Source organism: Squalius cephalus (genome assembly GCF_949319135.1).
Source record: "Squalius cephalus genome assembly, chromosome: 1".
NCBI classification, from domain to species: Eukaryota; Metazoa; Chordata; class Actinopteri; order Cypriniformes; family Leuciscidae; genus Squalius; species Squalius cephalus.
This window is the reverse complement of record NC_137122.1, coordinates 21,921,163-21,935,102: the sequence shown is the minus strand read 5'-3', so window position 1 is coordinate 21,935,102 and position 13,940 is coordinate 21,921,163. Positions and strand designations below refer to the sequence as shown.

At 36.8% G+C, this 13,940-nt stretch overlaps 1 protein-coding gene across 3 annotated transcripts in view; it reads left to right on the top strand.

Moving 5' to 3' along the window:
* Positions 1-960: 960 nt before the first annotated feature.
* The window catches only part of pkn1b (protein kinase N1b), a 38,078-nt gene continuing 25,098 nt past the window's right edge, over positions 961-13,940 (top strand). The window contains exon 1 of one of the 3 annotated variants that reach the window (XM_079880826.1): positions 961-1,484. In XM_079880826.1, the coding sequence (XP_079736952.1) occupies positions 1,455-1,484 (30 nt within the window). In that variant the 5' untranslated portion in view covers positions 961-1,454. Of the gene's footprint in view, positions 1,485-12,704; positions 12,974-13,940 lie in introns of those variants that run through there. The other 2 variants (XM_079880824.1, XM_079880825.1) reach the window with 2 other exon arrangements.

Here is a 13,940-nt window from a genome sequence, read left to right as displayed (position 1 = left end):
TTTCTCTTTTTTTCTTTTCTTGTTGTTTCTCTTTCCTTCAGTGAGTCTGCTTACATCAGGTGTTCATCACTAATGCTCAATCATCACTTAATTAATCACTTAATTATCTCATTAACTTCAACACTGCTTCAGAGTTATTTTAACATCCTGTAGTGTGGACACAATGTACACTGAGGGGTGTAAATTTATCAGTGGGGATTTTGCAGTTGGCTTCTGCAAGTGACTTATGGTGAATCATTGTTTACCCCCCAAAAATGTAATTGTAGGTTTTATTGTCCTAGAGCTTCAATGTGAATTTCACTTTGCTCAAATCTGCCTGTTCACTGCGACAAACGACAGCCGTTGGACTGGAAGTCATTTATTTCCAATGGAGAGTAGTACGGGAGCTGTGTGTGCAGTTCTGATCCATATGCGTATGTGAAAATTTTGGATCCGATTTGAGCATCGGATGCATTGAAATATTTGAACGACTAGTCGACCGGATGTGATGTATTCTAACGAAAACTATGAGTGCGAAGCTAGAATTACAAAAATTTGAACACTTTACGTTGTTCTTTAAACACTTTCTGTAATAATAATAATAATAATCATGGCAGAAATAATTATTTTGTAATCATTAAATCAAGTGATTAGTTCTATAAAATCTACTATTTTTTAGTTTTTGTATGGAGGGTGATTTGTTTTGCGTGGATATATTCATACATGCATGACATTAATTAAATCCATTAAAACCATTCATTTTACTATGGTGACGAGGGTAATTTTAACGGTTGCTTCACGACAAATTTCAAAGTTCCGTGCGACTGCCGCTAGAGGTCGAAATGGCAACAAGTGTAATACGGTTAGAGTAAAATACAGTCTATGGTAAAAACGAAAGCGCTCCCTTCTATGGCGGACTCAAACATCCATCACATGACTGCGCTCCGGTGCGCGCAGGCGGCTGGTCGAGTTCCAGAGCGCGCACCACCGGGTGACGGTTACGTGCTTTTAGTCTCATCACAGAATGACAGGGGCAGGACGGATAATTGTGCACTCCTAGAGACTCTCTACTGAACCCTACCTGGAGTCTGCGAAGATGCACTTTAGGGTCTAATTTTGGACTTCATTTAGCCTATCCAGTGTGCCGGGGGTGAATATCTGTCCCAGACGCACGGAAAACAACTTCCCTTTATTCAATACTATATGCTACACATTTTAGGCTATGAATGCGATCCAATCTAAACTGAGCGACCAATAAAACTTGTTCCTCTGCCTCGTCAAGGGAGTTGACGCTGGTTTTCGCAGAAATGTCTCGGTGGATGTGATCTTTATGACCGAACGCGGCAGCGCAACAGGACAACATGATCTTCTTCATTTGTCTCGCGCTTCATTGCCGTTATGATGATGTGACTCGTTGGTGAAACTGAAGCTGCTCAGGTGAGAAGCATCGGCATCTCCTCTCTCTGACACCTGAGATGGCCATCAACATCAGCGGCTCCATGCGTGTAAGTTTAGACCATCTGTCGCTCCTGTCAATGAGCTGCACAGTTGCTCTTTTGCACTTCACATAATCTATTTTTTATTTGTGTGTGTGTGTGCTGTCTTAATTTAAAAGCTAATTGAATACGAATGTAAAGTACACTCAACAGATATAATGAACATAGCAATTCTGCTTTCTATCAAAACCTATAAGACAGGCAGTCGAGAGCAGGCTGCTGGTTGTATATATATATATATATATATATATATATATATATATATATATATATATATATATATATATATATATATATATATATATATATATTACAGTATCTGCCTTCGTTACTTCGTTATAGCCTACAGTTCAATCTTAATAATTGTGGCAGAAAATTTGTGTAAATGTAGCTATAGTATTTTAAATTTGCTTTTATTTTTATATTTTCAATTTAGTGTAAGTTTTAGCAATTTTATTATGTGCTTCTGTATTGTTTTATTTTTGTTTTTATTTCTTTTTAAACATTCTATTTAGCTTTTATTTATTTTTACTTCAGCTCAAACTTGTTTTGTTTCCTTGGTTTTCATCAGTTTCTATGGCTTTTCATTGTTTGATTGACTGGCACACCTGGTATTCATTGTGTTGATTGGTTTGCTCCGTGTATTTAACTTTGTTTTCCTCAGTTTATTGTCTATCTTCATTAGATATTATTGTGCTGTTCTGTTCTAGTTTTCATAGTTCCCGTATTCCGAGTATCTTGTTATTTTGAGAGTTTTGCTTTATTAAAGAATTGCCGCACCAAGATCATAACATTTTCCATAATTACCTGCAACCACTGCTAACACAGGTGAACTTCTCTGCCCTCATTCGACCTCTTGAGGATTTACTACAGTGTTGCATTTACATAATGAGTTCTGTGAATTTGTTTTTCTTTATTTAGCATTTGGACTGAAATATAATCCTGTTGCTGGCGTAATTTAGTGTAAATTACCTAGATTTGCTCTTTTTGTAATCTTTGTTCTAGATTAGGAGGCTTCAGCTGGTTTGTCATTGAAGTGAAGGTGGTCAGCAGCTGTTTCAGACCTGTGTTAGTTTTGTGTTCATAAATCCTTTAAATATAATGATGGTCTTGTCAGCTAATCTATCAAGAGTATCTCCTTGAAGGAATAATTCAACTGGTATCTGTCCGGTGGTCATCAGAAAGCTTTGGATTTAGCATGTTTAAGGTGTAATATGAATTAGCCTATACAGTTGAATTACAAACCCCAATTATGAAGCATTAGATTGGGAAGAATCTAAATTATTTCTTAAAAAAAAAAAAAAAAAAAATCCCCCATCTTTATTATATTTGAGGTCATCTATATGCTAGTGCACACACACTAAATCATGACAAAATAAGATAGTAGATACACACATTTGCAGTCTTTCTCTTCTAAATGTCCCCACCACAACTATAGCACAGAAAAACAATATCGTTTGATAATCTCACTTCCAGAATGATGTTTTCAGCTGATGAACGATAAAAACATTGGCAGCCAGTCAGAATCCACCAGTCTTTTAAGAGTTTGAGCATTTAAAGCGGCTGGAGACAAAACTGCAGCGTAAGCACTTATAATAAACAGAACGTTATCGTCCGTTGGTCAGCACACTAATATAGTTTTCGTTCTAGTTGTTGTTAATGGTGTGAACGGGCCTTTACTGCTTTATAGAACAAAACACCAGAGAGGCTCTCTGTCACATCGATGTTTCAGCTTCATCCAGGGAAGAATTAAAAATTAAACAGCTTTTCGTACAGAACTTGCTGTCCTCTGGACGAGAAACTGCCTCAGCTGTTCTCCATCAGACTCGTTTTTAATGTTTCAGCACAAACCTTAAACTGAACTAATGTTCACAGGCAAAGTTAGGCCAAGAACACACTCTATGCACGGTGATCACACATTTGGAGTAGGATTTTCTTGGAAAAAAGATGGGATTTTCACTCAGTAAATGCTTCAGTGCTAAGTAGAAAGACTGAAAAATGTAGAAAAATCAAAAAATGTTGAGATAAAATGCTATATGCTATTGGAGACAATATATAGGAATTTTTAAATGTAACTTTTTGAGTGCATTTCATTAGATGCAAATACCTCCCTATAAATAGATATTGTGGTATGTTGTGACACTGATGATGATGTGAATCAAAACACACTGAGTTTATGTTTACACTGAGCGGATTGCACTTTTTTGGCCTCTGAATAAAAGCGTTGTGTGCAAGATTCTCCTCTTGTTGGACAATTTTTTGAGCTTACGCACCAAAGTATTTTGCATTTACAAACCTCTTCAGTACTACGAAAACCATTTTATAGTGCATCTATACTAGCTTGTTGTTTTGCATGTGCAATTTGAAATGCAGGTACATGTGGCCTTTTCCCCACATGTGCTCATGCATTCAGTTCTGCTTTCGTATAGGGATGCACCAATATGAAAATTTTGCCCGATAACCGATAATGTTTTATATTTGAAAGCCGATTACCGATATATTGGCCGATAAATCTAAATCCAAATTTTTATATTATTTTTGAGAGCCTACAGTACTTACAAAAACAAAAGTCTCACCATTAACATCCATGTCCCAAACACACAATCATAATATGTTTTCATTATAATTTTATGTCGCCTAGGCTATATGACAGACTTGCGCTGCACATGTTGCACTGAACGGTATTTTCCTTTGTTGAAGTGTTTCCAATCATATTTCAGGCAAGTCAACATCATCAGTGTCTCGGCTGTATAGGAAATAATCCATTATTTATCAGCTTTAATATACAGTATTGGCCGAATTTTCTGATTGTACTGATAACAATACCATTAAATTGAACATATATCGTCCGATACCGATATGGTGGCCAATATATCGTGCATCCCTGCTTTCGTATACTTGCGCGGTATGTTTCTTCCAATGAGATGTTTGTGTAACTATTTTGCTCGCTGGAGAAAGATCCGTGCCATGATCCTTTAAGCCTGGCCGTGTCCCTCTTCACCCCATGCCTTTGCAGCCCATTAGATGCATTAAAGCTCATCGCACAAAATCAATAACCTGCTGCGGGTCGGTTGCTAAAACAATTGTCCAAATGTTTTTCTTCTGCGAGGAGAGCAGAAAGCAGCCCTAATGCCCTGGAGTGTCCCAGCTGATAATGCAAGCGCTCCGGTTACGAGCTTTCTGCCCATCGTGGCTGGAGAGAAACGCCTTCAGACGGCTGGAAGGGCCCTTATGGTGAAATTCACCAGCATCTGTTTACATTAGAGAGAACATGAGCACCATCAAAACGTAATATGAGACGGGGATGTTTTGACAACACTAGAAGACATTTTGACCACCTCATTTGGCAGATTTGTGCATGAAAGCTTGATGCAAATGTCCTCACCCTTGTCTAGTGTTCATTATAGAAGATGCTGTGACAAAAGTAGACTTACTGTATAGTCTCCTGCTTTTTTTTATTGCAAAGCACCACTGGTTATTAGGGTACTTTTTTTGTTATATATATATATATATATATATAATCATACTTCCTTCATGAAATTGTATGTTTAAATATGCAAATAATGCATCATTTTATTAAATATGCACTAATTTGCTTATGTTTCCTGAACAAAAATCTGGACATTGGATAAAGCCTGGTTCAGAATCCTTGTTTAATTTTGTTGACGCATTAGAGCTAAATACTTTTACTGTGGGGATTTTTGATATCACTGTTTATCACTCCATAAATCAGAAAAAACTGGCATCAGACAGAAAACGCCATGTTTTTAGGAAGAAAATGGTATATAAAACAGTGTGAATGATATATGAAGAAATCTTCAGAATATAGACAGGAATAAAACTAAAGTTAGGTGTTATGAAGTTGAGAAAAAACTCAAGACGTTTAAAGATATGTATCATCATTGAAATCTACAGATGCTAATAGATAAAGCGCGATATAATAAACACTTATATGTGTATTGTGGATGTTCCACTAGTCTGATAGAAGACATGTTATGGAAGCAAAATTGACCAAAATCTTCTTTATTTTTGTCTTGCCTTAAAGGGACAGTTCACAATTTTTTTTATTTATTTTTTTTGTTCACCCTCATCTCGTTCCAAACCTGTGTGAGAAACGTGGATGTTGGCTGGCATCTGAAGCTCCTAAAATTACACACACAAAAATCCACAGTATTATAACATATGACTTGTGTCCACAAGACTGTTGCCAGGTCTAATGCAAGTTTGAATATGAAGAAAATATTTTATTGAAAGAAGGTTTGGTGCAACATAAAGGTGAGTAAATGACAGAACTGTAATTATGGGGCGAACTATGCATCAATAGTGACTATAAATCAGCCAAAAAGGAAAAGCATCATTTAAAGCAAATACTCATCATGAACTGGGTCAGAGATGATGTAAATGTAATCAGCTTTTCTTTTAATAGAGTTCAGTGAATTATTATCCCTTCCTGTTCAGCTGTAAATCCTCACAAAGTCCAGAAACATCAGACAGTTTTTCAGCGAGTGATCAGTCATTAGGGGCGAATGTGAAACTATTAGAATCTTCATAGTGGAAGGATAGGCACTGTACACACAGGAAGTGATGTCAGTGTAGGCACTGTACACACAGGAAGTGATGTCAGGTGCTGCACCTCAGTTTGTTTGATGGCTTCAGGAAGAACCTATTTTTGACTGGCTATGTTTCCATCCACATTTCTGGTTAAACTTTAAGGTGACGTAGTTACATTGTACTAACTCAAATAGGTACTGAGTAATGTTAATTACTACATGTACTTACAATAAAGTTATGGCTAGGCTTTGGTTTAGAGCTAGTTACTAGTAATTATGCATAATTTGCTGTAATTACTATACTAAGTAAATCTAGTAACATGTAACTACGTCACCTTAAAGTGATACCACATTAGTTTGTGCAAATTTTAGGAAATCGCATAAAAAAAGGTGGATGGAAAGGCCAAGATGTGCATTAAATGTTTTTAAAATGCGCCCAATTGAGGCGGATAATGTTTATATTCATTAAGACAACTAAATAAAAGTTTTGCAATATAGTTTCTCTCTGCCCTGCCGTTTATAAAAACTTGATAAAAAGAGCTCAGCCTAAAATAAGGCTCACTCTATTGCTGTTTTTGAGTCTTTGCAATGTTTAAAGCACATGACGTCCTCAAGAATAATATCAGGAAGGAATTCGGCAAACGGGACGCAGAGAGCCAATATATGAGCAATTAATCTGCAGATATTTTCTATTTTTAGTATATGTTTTGAGGTCTTGTGTTTCTGTGTATAGGCCCTGTGTAAATGATTTTATTTATACATGATCTTCCTTTTTTCCACATTGCTGTGCTTGATTTTTCTTTTAACTCTGCAGCTGATTTTTTTGAGGAACTCCTTTTTTCTTATAATTTTTTCTATGTTTGCTTTATTTTAAATGGTTTGACATGCTATACTTCATCTAAAATGATTCTAAACTTTGCTGTTTTGGCAAATGATTTGGGTACTGCAAGAACCTTTTTGAGGAACTTCTAGTAAAACGATTAAATTTAACAGTGTGATGTGCTATACTCCATTTAAAATTGTTTTAAACTACCATTTTCTTTAAAACTCTTGTATAATGCATACACATGCAGGTTCTATAAGCTCGTTAGCTGAGCGACTCGTTAATAACTAATCTGCAGGACTATTTAAGTCTATGTATATTTGAAAAATGCAAGATGTCTGTTAGATGGGTGATGGGTTAAGATTATTCATTCTGAAGTGACTCTCACATGTCTGAATAATACATCTGTGCGTGTCAGAGTTTCATCTGAGATGTCAGTGTGATTTCACAGACAGTCGTGATTGTGTCTGATTGCTTCCTGAACGCTGATGGTCCGTGTCAGAGACGAGATGAGAGAGTTCAGGACTCAGATCTTATAACTCTAGAGCTGATTGGAGATGTGTGGATGCTCAAACGTAAAATCAAAATTTACTTTATTAAAATTGTAGTAAGTAAAGTAGTCGTTTTGTTATTGATTCATCAGAAATAAAAAAAATAAAAAATGTCTTCTTAATCTTATCCAAGTCCTTTTTTTTCAGTTTTGTTCTGAAATATGTCACATTATGCATGGAACTAAAAGCAGTTTGAGTTTCATGTCGACATTAAAATACTTAAAGTCCCACTGTAGTTAATCATTTTGTCCCTTAAAACCCATTTAATTTTTTTTCTTTTTCTTTGAAGAATGCCTTAAAATAGCTTAAATGTAACTCTACGCTCTTGCCTTCTATGAATATGCAAATGAGCCCCGCCTCCACTCACTCGCACCAGCTCAGAGATCCACTCGTTGACGATCACACGTTGATCTGATTGAATACAATGGTTTGTGACGTCAGAAACACCAGCGATTTCAAACCGTGTTTTTGAGACTGTCTTTGGTTCACTGCAGTTTTAAGAAGAAAATGCTCTGCAGTGGTGTTGACTTATGAATTTGCACTCGGTTTGTCTAAAAGCATATTTAAAATACCACATAGATATATAAACAACATTAAAAGCTTGATTTTCACCACAGGGACACTTTAAATGGTTTGAAGGTTCACGGTGAGCTTAGACAAACACACACTGCGCTTCTAAGCTCTTGAACTGAATGATGTTGTGTTTTCTCACAAACATCATCTCTGTCTCCTGAGTCTGTGTAAACCAAGCTGAATGACTGCTAAAGATCGGCAAACACACAACGACTGGTGTAAGAAGTGCATCAGAAGTGCATTAATCAAGTCAAGGGGGATTTGGTTTGTTTTCTGAGATCAGTTCACAAGATTTTTGACCTTCTCAGGATGAATCTTTCTGGTAATTAAATTTTTATTAGTGCTCAAAGCACTAAGAGAAATGGATCAGTCCATTCAACGCTCAGTAATGACTTCCTGTCCCTCTCTCTCTCTCTCTCTCTCTCTCTCTCTCTCTCTCTCTCTCTCTCTCTCTCTCTCTCTCTCTCTCTCTCTCTCTCTCTCTCTCTCTCTCTCTCTCTCTCTCTCTCTCTCTCTCTCTGTCTCACGTTCGTATGCGTCTGTGTGTGTCTTTCATTGATCGGTTGTGGAGATGTTGAGCGCTCAGGTGTAGTTTTCATTCGGTGTCAGCGAAATACGATCTCCTCACACAAAACAATACATGAAATAATAAACAGTAAAATTAACATGTATACATGATATTTAATGTATGTGTGTCTCTTTTGCTATCAAGACTGCATTTATTTGATCAAAATACAGTAAAAACAGTAATATTGTGAAATATTTGTACAATTTAAAAATCTGTTTTGGTCCCCATGAGCAAAACAGTTTATAAACCAAGCAAAATGTTTTCAAATATATGAATGCAGAAAGTTTTGTGTGATGGGTAGGTTTAGTTAGAGGATAGAATATACAGTTTGTACAGTATAAAATGGAAATCAGTATGTGTGTATTCTCAAACTCAATCTGCTAAACTAAAGACCCACTTTTAGTTTTTATGCAACCAAAAAAAAAAAAAGTCTCACAGACATGATTGAACTCTTGCTAACATACAGTAAGGCCATTACAGCAAAGATAAGCCAAAACACACGCTCAGTGTTTCCAGTGCTCTAGTTTACGTTCACACACACAGACACACACACACACATACAAACACGCTAGCTGATGTAACTGAGGATAATCATAATGTTTATCAGGCCGCCTCTCAAAATCATTTATAATCCGATTTCAATCTCCATTAAAATCTGATGGTCATTTATTTATATATTTCAGTTTTCAGTTTTCTGCTGTGTGTGAAGATGACCGTCATATAGAAGCATTTATTAGCTGCAGCAATATAACAGAATTGTGTATATAATATTTTTAAGAGGCGCCTTCTACGCCACTCAAGGTCACCTTACAAATCTTCCTAAAATCATCAGTATAACGACAATAGACAAAGCATACTATAATATACATTAAGACACTGAAGAATATGATATTGCTCAATTCATGTGCAATCATAAATAAGCCTGTTTAAATGAGTTTTAAGACAAGATTTAAAACTGTGAAGACTGTCGCTGTTACGAATGTCCAGGTGAAGGGGCAGCATAACTAAAAGCCCTATACCCATGGTAATAATAGGGATGCACAGATATGAACATTTTGGCCGATAATGATAACCGATAATTCTTAGTTTGAAAGCCGATAACCGATATCTTGGCCGATAAATCTAAATCCAAATTTATATATAATTTTTTAGAGCCATTACAAAAACAAAAGTCTCACCATTAAAAGCCATGTCCCAAAGACACAATTATGATGTTCACATAATTTTATGTAGCCGATATGACAGACTTGCGCTGCACATGTTGCACTGAACTGTATTTTCCTGTTTTTGAAGTGATTCCAATCATATTTCAAGCAATTCAAACCCATCATGTTGAACAGTCGCATCTGAAGTGTCTCAGCGGAAGGAAATAATACATTATTTATCAGCTTTAATATATTGGTCAAATTGTCTTATCGGGCCGATAACGATAACATTAAAAATGAACATATATTGGCTGATACCGATATGGTGGCCCATGTATGGTGCATCCCTGGGTAAGACTAAAAAGATTGATGAAGAGGATTTGAGGGTATGGGCAGGAATATAAATTTGAAGAAGATCATAGAGATCTTAAGGAGCTAGATTATTATGAGCCTTCAAGATTTTGAAATCAATTCGATATTTTACCGGAAGTAAAATAAATACTAATACTAACACTAAATAAAATAGAAGTAAAGTAAAAACTTCAAGAGTGTTAAAGAACAGGAGAAATGTGCTCTATGGGAGGGGTTCTGGAAATAATTTGTGCAGCTGTATTCTGGACCAGCTGCAGTTTATGTTTAGAAGGAAGACCAAAGAGAAGAGAATTGCTATTATCTCCGACATAACTAGGGCATTAACAAGGATAGCAGTGCTGTGCTGTTCGTTGTCAGGGAAGGACGAAGATATGTCCGTAAACATATGTTTATGTGTTTTTTATGTTTCGTAAATTAAAATATTCAGTACGAATGATATTATGAACGTGAGCTTCAAAAGATAGGGTACTATCAAGGATGACACTCAGACTTTTAACCTGCGTGGATGGAAATACTATGGACTGGTCAATAGTCACAGATAAGCTATCAGTTATTGCCAGAGTAGATTTTGTACCAACCAGGAGAATCTCAGTTTAAGGAAATTAGATGAAAACCAAATTTTTATTTAAGATAAACAGCTGAACAGAGAAAGTGGAGGGAAAACAGAAGTAGGCATGGAAGACAGGTCGTTGTATGCATAGCAGTGGAAATTAATACCGTACTTCCTAAAAATATGTCCATGGGGGCCGTAAATAGATAATAAACAAAAGAGGGCCCAACACTGAGCCTTGGGGAACACCAGTGGTAAACTGCAATGGCTTGGATCTGAAGTTTTTGAGTTGCACAAACTGAGCGTGACCAGAAAAATACAATCTAAAGAAGGTGCCCCTCTTCTGAACACAGAAGACAGACACAGGTGCCCATAACTCCAAGGGAGGCCAGCCTGTCTAGGAGGATGATATTAATATTTAATAGAACATGATTTTAAATAAATATTTAGAATTACAATTGAGGTTTTAAAGAATATTTTGCCCCAAAAAATAAAAAAACAACAAAAAAATAAATAATAATAATAAGTCGCTAGGGTGTTCTAGGTGGTTGCTATGGCATTGCTAGGGTGTTCTGTGTGGTTGCTTGGGCGTTGTTATGTAGTTCCTATGGAATGTTCAGAAATTTGCTACAGTGTTGCTATTCAGTTGTAATCGTGCTCTGAGTATTGCTATGCAGTTGCTATGGTGTTCTTGGTGGTTGCTATAGGATTACTATGTGGTTGCTAGGTAGTTGTTAGGTGTGTTACAGATGTTTGTTATGGCATTGAGTAGTCATGGTTAAGTAGTTGTGGTTGCTTGGAAAATGCTAGCTGTTACAAATAGCTGTTAGTGCATTGCTAGGTAGTTGCTAGGGTGTTCAGGATGGTTGCTAAAGCATTGCTATATGATTTCTAGGGTGTTATTGGTGGTAGCTAGCTGGTTGCTATGTATTACAGATGGTAGGCATTGCTGTTAGGTTGCTAGATAGTTGATAGGTGTTATAGATGGTTGGTAGTCCGTTGCTAGGTTGTTTCTAAAATGCTCAGGGTGGTTTCTAAGGAATTGCTATATAGTTGCTAGGCAGTTTATAAGGTATTCTTGTGGTTGCTTGGTGTTATAGATTATTGCTATGGCTTTGCTAGGGTGTCCCAAGTCTTTCACTCAGATATTGTAGCTAAATTTTGAGGAAGCTGTTGTAATAATTTTCTGTTGTTAACCTCATTTTTTTACATTTGCAGAAACAATTAAACATAAAGTGAAGTGTTAAACTGTTTAGTGTTTTTTTTAAGGCCGTGTACCTCAGTTATCATTGTCAAGTTGTCATTCAGGTTTGTGTGAAATGTTGTCTGTAAACATAGTGGTCGGATGGCTGAGCATTACACTGTCAGCCTGAGTTGTGGGTGGGGTTTAGCTGTGGGCGGGGCATAACGAGTGGGGTGATGTGGGCGGGGCTTAATGGCAGGACATAGTTATGGGCGGAGTTAACAGTGGGGGGGGGGGGCATCAGGGCAGAGTTATGGGCGGAGTTGAATTATGGGCGGGGCATCTGGGTACTGTGGAATTGTGGGCAGGGCATCTGGTAGCGTGGAGTTATGGGCAAGTTTTATAAACCCTGTAAAGCATCACAGGACGGTTTCCACTGTCATTTAGGAATGCAGTCTCTCTGTTTAACCTGGTTAATTTGGACCTGAGATAAAAGAGGCGTGACGTTATTGTACTGATCATAAATTAGATCATGTTTAGATTCAGCACATACTCTTTCTTTAGACTAGCTTGATACAGTAACTCTGCTTTGCATCACGAGATCTTGTGGCCCGAACCATCTGAGGACAGCAGAGACCACGAGTCCTGTGCCTTTATATGGACAAACACACACTTTAAGAACATTATTCCCTGTTATTTATTCTAGAAACTGTATTTTAGTTGTTGTTAAGCCTTACAGTCTATTTAACTCAGTGTTGCACTTGTGCGAGTGTGTGTGTGTTTTCTTTTTTGGGCAGTTTCGTTTCCTCTTTGGCTGTCACAAGTGTTCACGAATGCCATCCTGTGTATTAAAAGACACACACACACACACACACACTGAAATGCTCGTCTCTGAACCGGAAGTTGGTTGAGAGATTTCAAAAGCGATCCATCCACGTGCCCATGTATAAGTGTGTGTGTGTGTGTGTTTCTGTGTAAACGGCAAACATCTCTCATGTGTCGTGTCGAGATGAACAGGAAGCTGTTGCTGTCGTTCTCTCTGAGCGGAAGCTGTTCATGTTCATGGTGTCGGAGGCTCTGATAGCAGACCCAACAGGAGTGTGTGGCGATGGATAGTGAAGGAGATGTGGGAGATTGTTCTCTGGAGGACGTTCCCTCCAGCCCGGTGGAGACCGAACATGTGGTAGGATCTCAAAAGCTGCTCTATGTCACTGTTCTTCAGTCTGTTAAAGGGCCCAAAACTCCCCTTCATGTCGGTCCAAACCTGTAGCTGACTTTCTTTTTTTTAAAAGTGAAACAGAAGAGAAGATATTTTGAAGAACGCTGGGGTTATTTTAGTATCGTTTAATCTACTTTTGTAATATTTATTCACATTTTTTATGTTTTTATTTTTACTTAATGTAAAGTGCTGCCATATAATTTGCTCTTAATAAAACAAAAACTAATAAAAGGGAGAAAAGCACAACAAAATTGATAAAACAAACTTAAAGTAAAATGTCAATGAAAATGATTCCATGCTATTTAACTATATTAGTTAACTTGAACTTTCTAAAAAGCATGTATTAATCTTAATTGGTTGATTTCAACATTTACTAATATATTATTAAAATTAAATGTATTTGTGAATATTATTTAATGAACTAGCAATGAACAATTGCATTTTTATTAACAAATGTTCACAAAGATTAATAATTACTTTAACAAATGTATCACTCACTGTTAGCACTGTTACCAATTTTACATTGTAGCCTTGGCAGCCGAAATAAAATCTGCTTAAGATCATTTTTATTTCATTTAATTTCAATGAACGTATATGTTTTTCAGTATCTTTAACGTTTAGCACACTGGTCCAAACATCATTGGACCCCATTGACTTGACATTGAAAAAGAATATCTTCTTTTATGTATTTTAAGTCTGAAACGACATGAGGGTGAGTAAATGATTTGATATTTTTGGCTGAACGAGGCCTTCAAGGCCTGAACTAAACCCTCACGAGCTAAAGATCATGATGATGATGGTTTATAGCTGTCAGGTTTTGTGTTTTTGATGTAGTGAGACTAATGCAGCTCAGAGCTTTAGTGATATTCACCACCCATCCTATTTCCGTGACGTGACGCGTTTCTGAGTCAAACTGGATATGCAGTGAGAT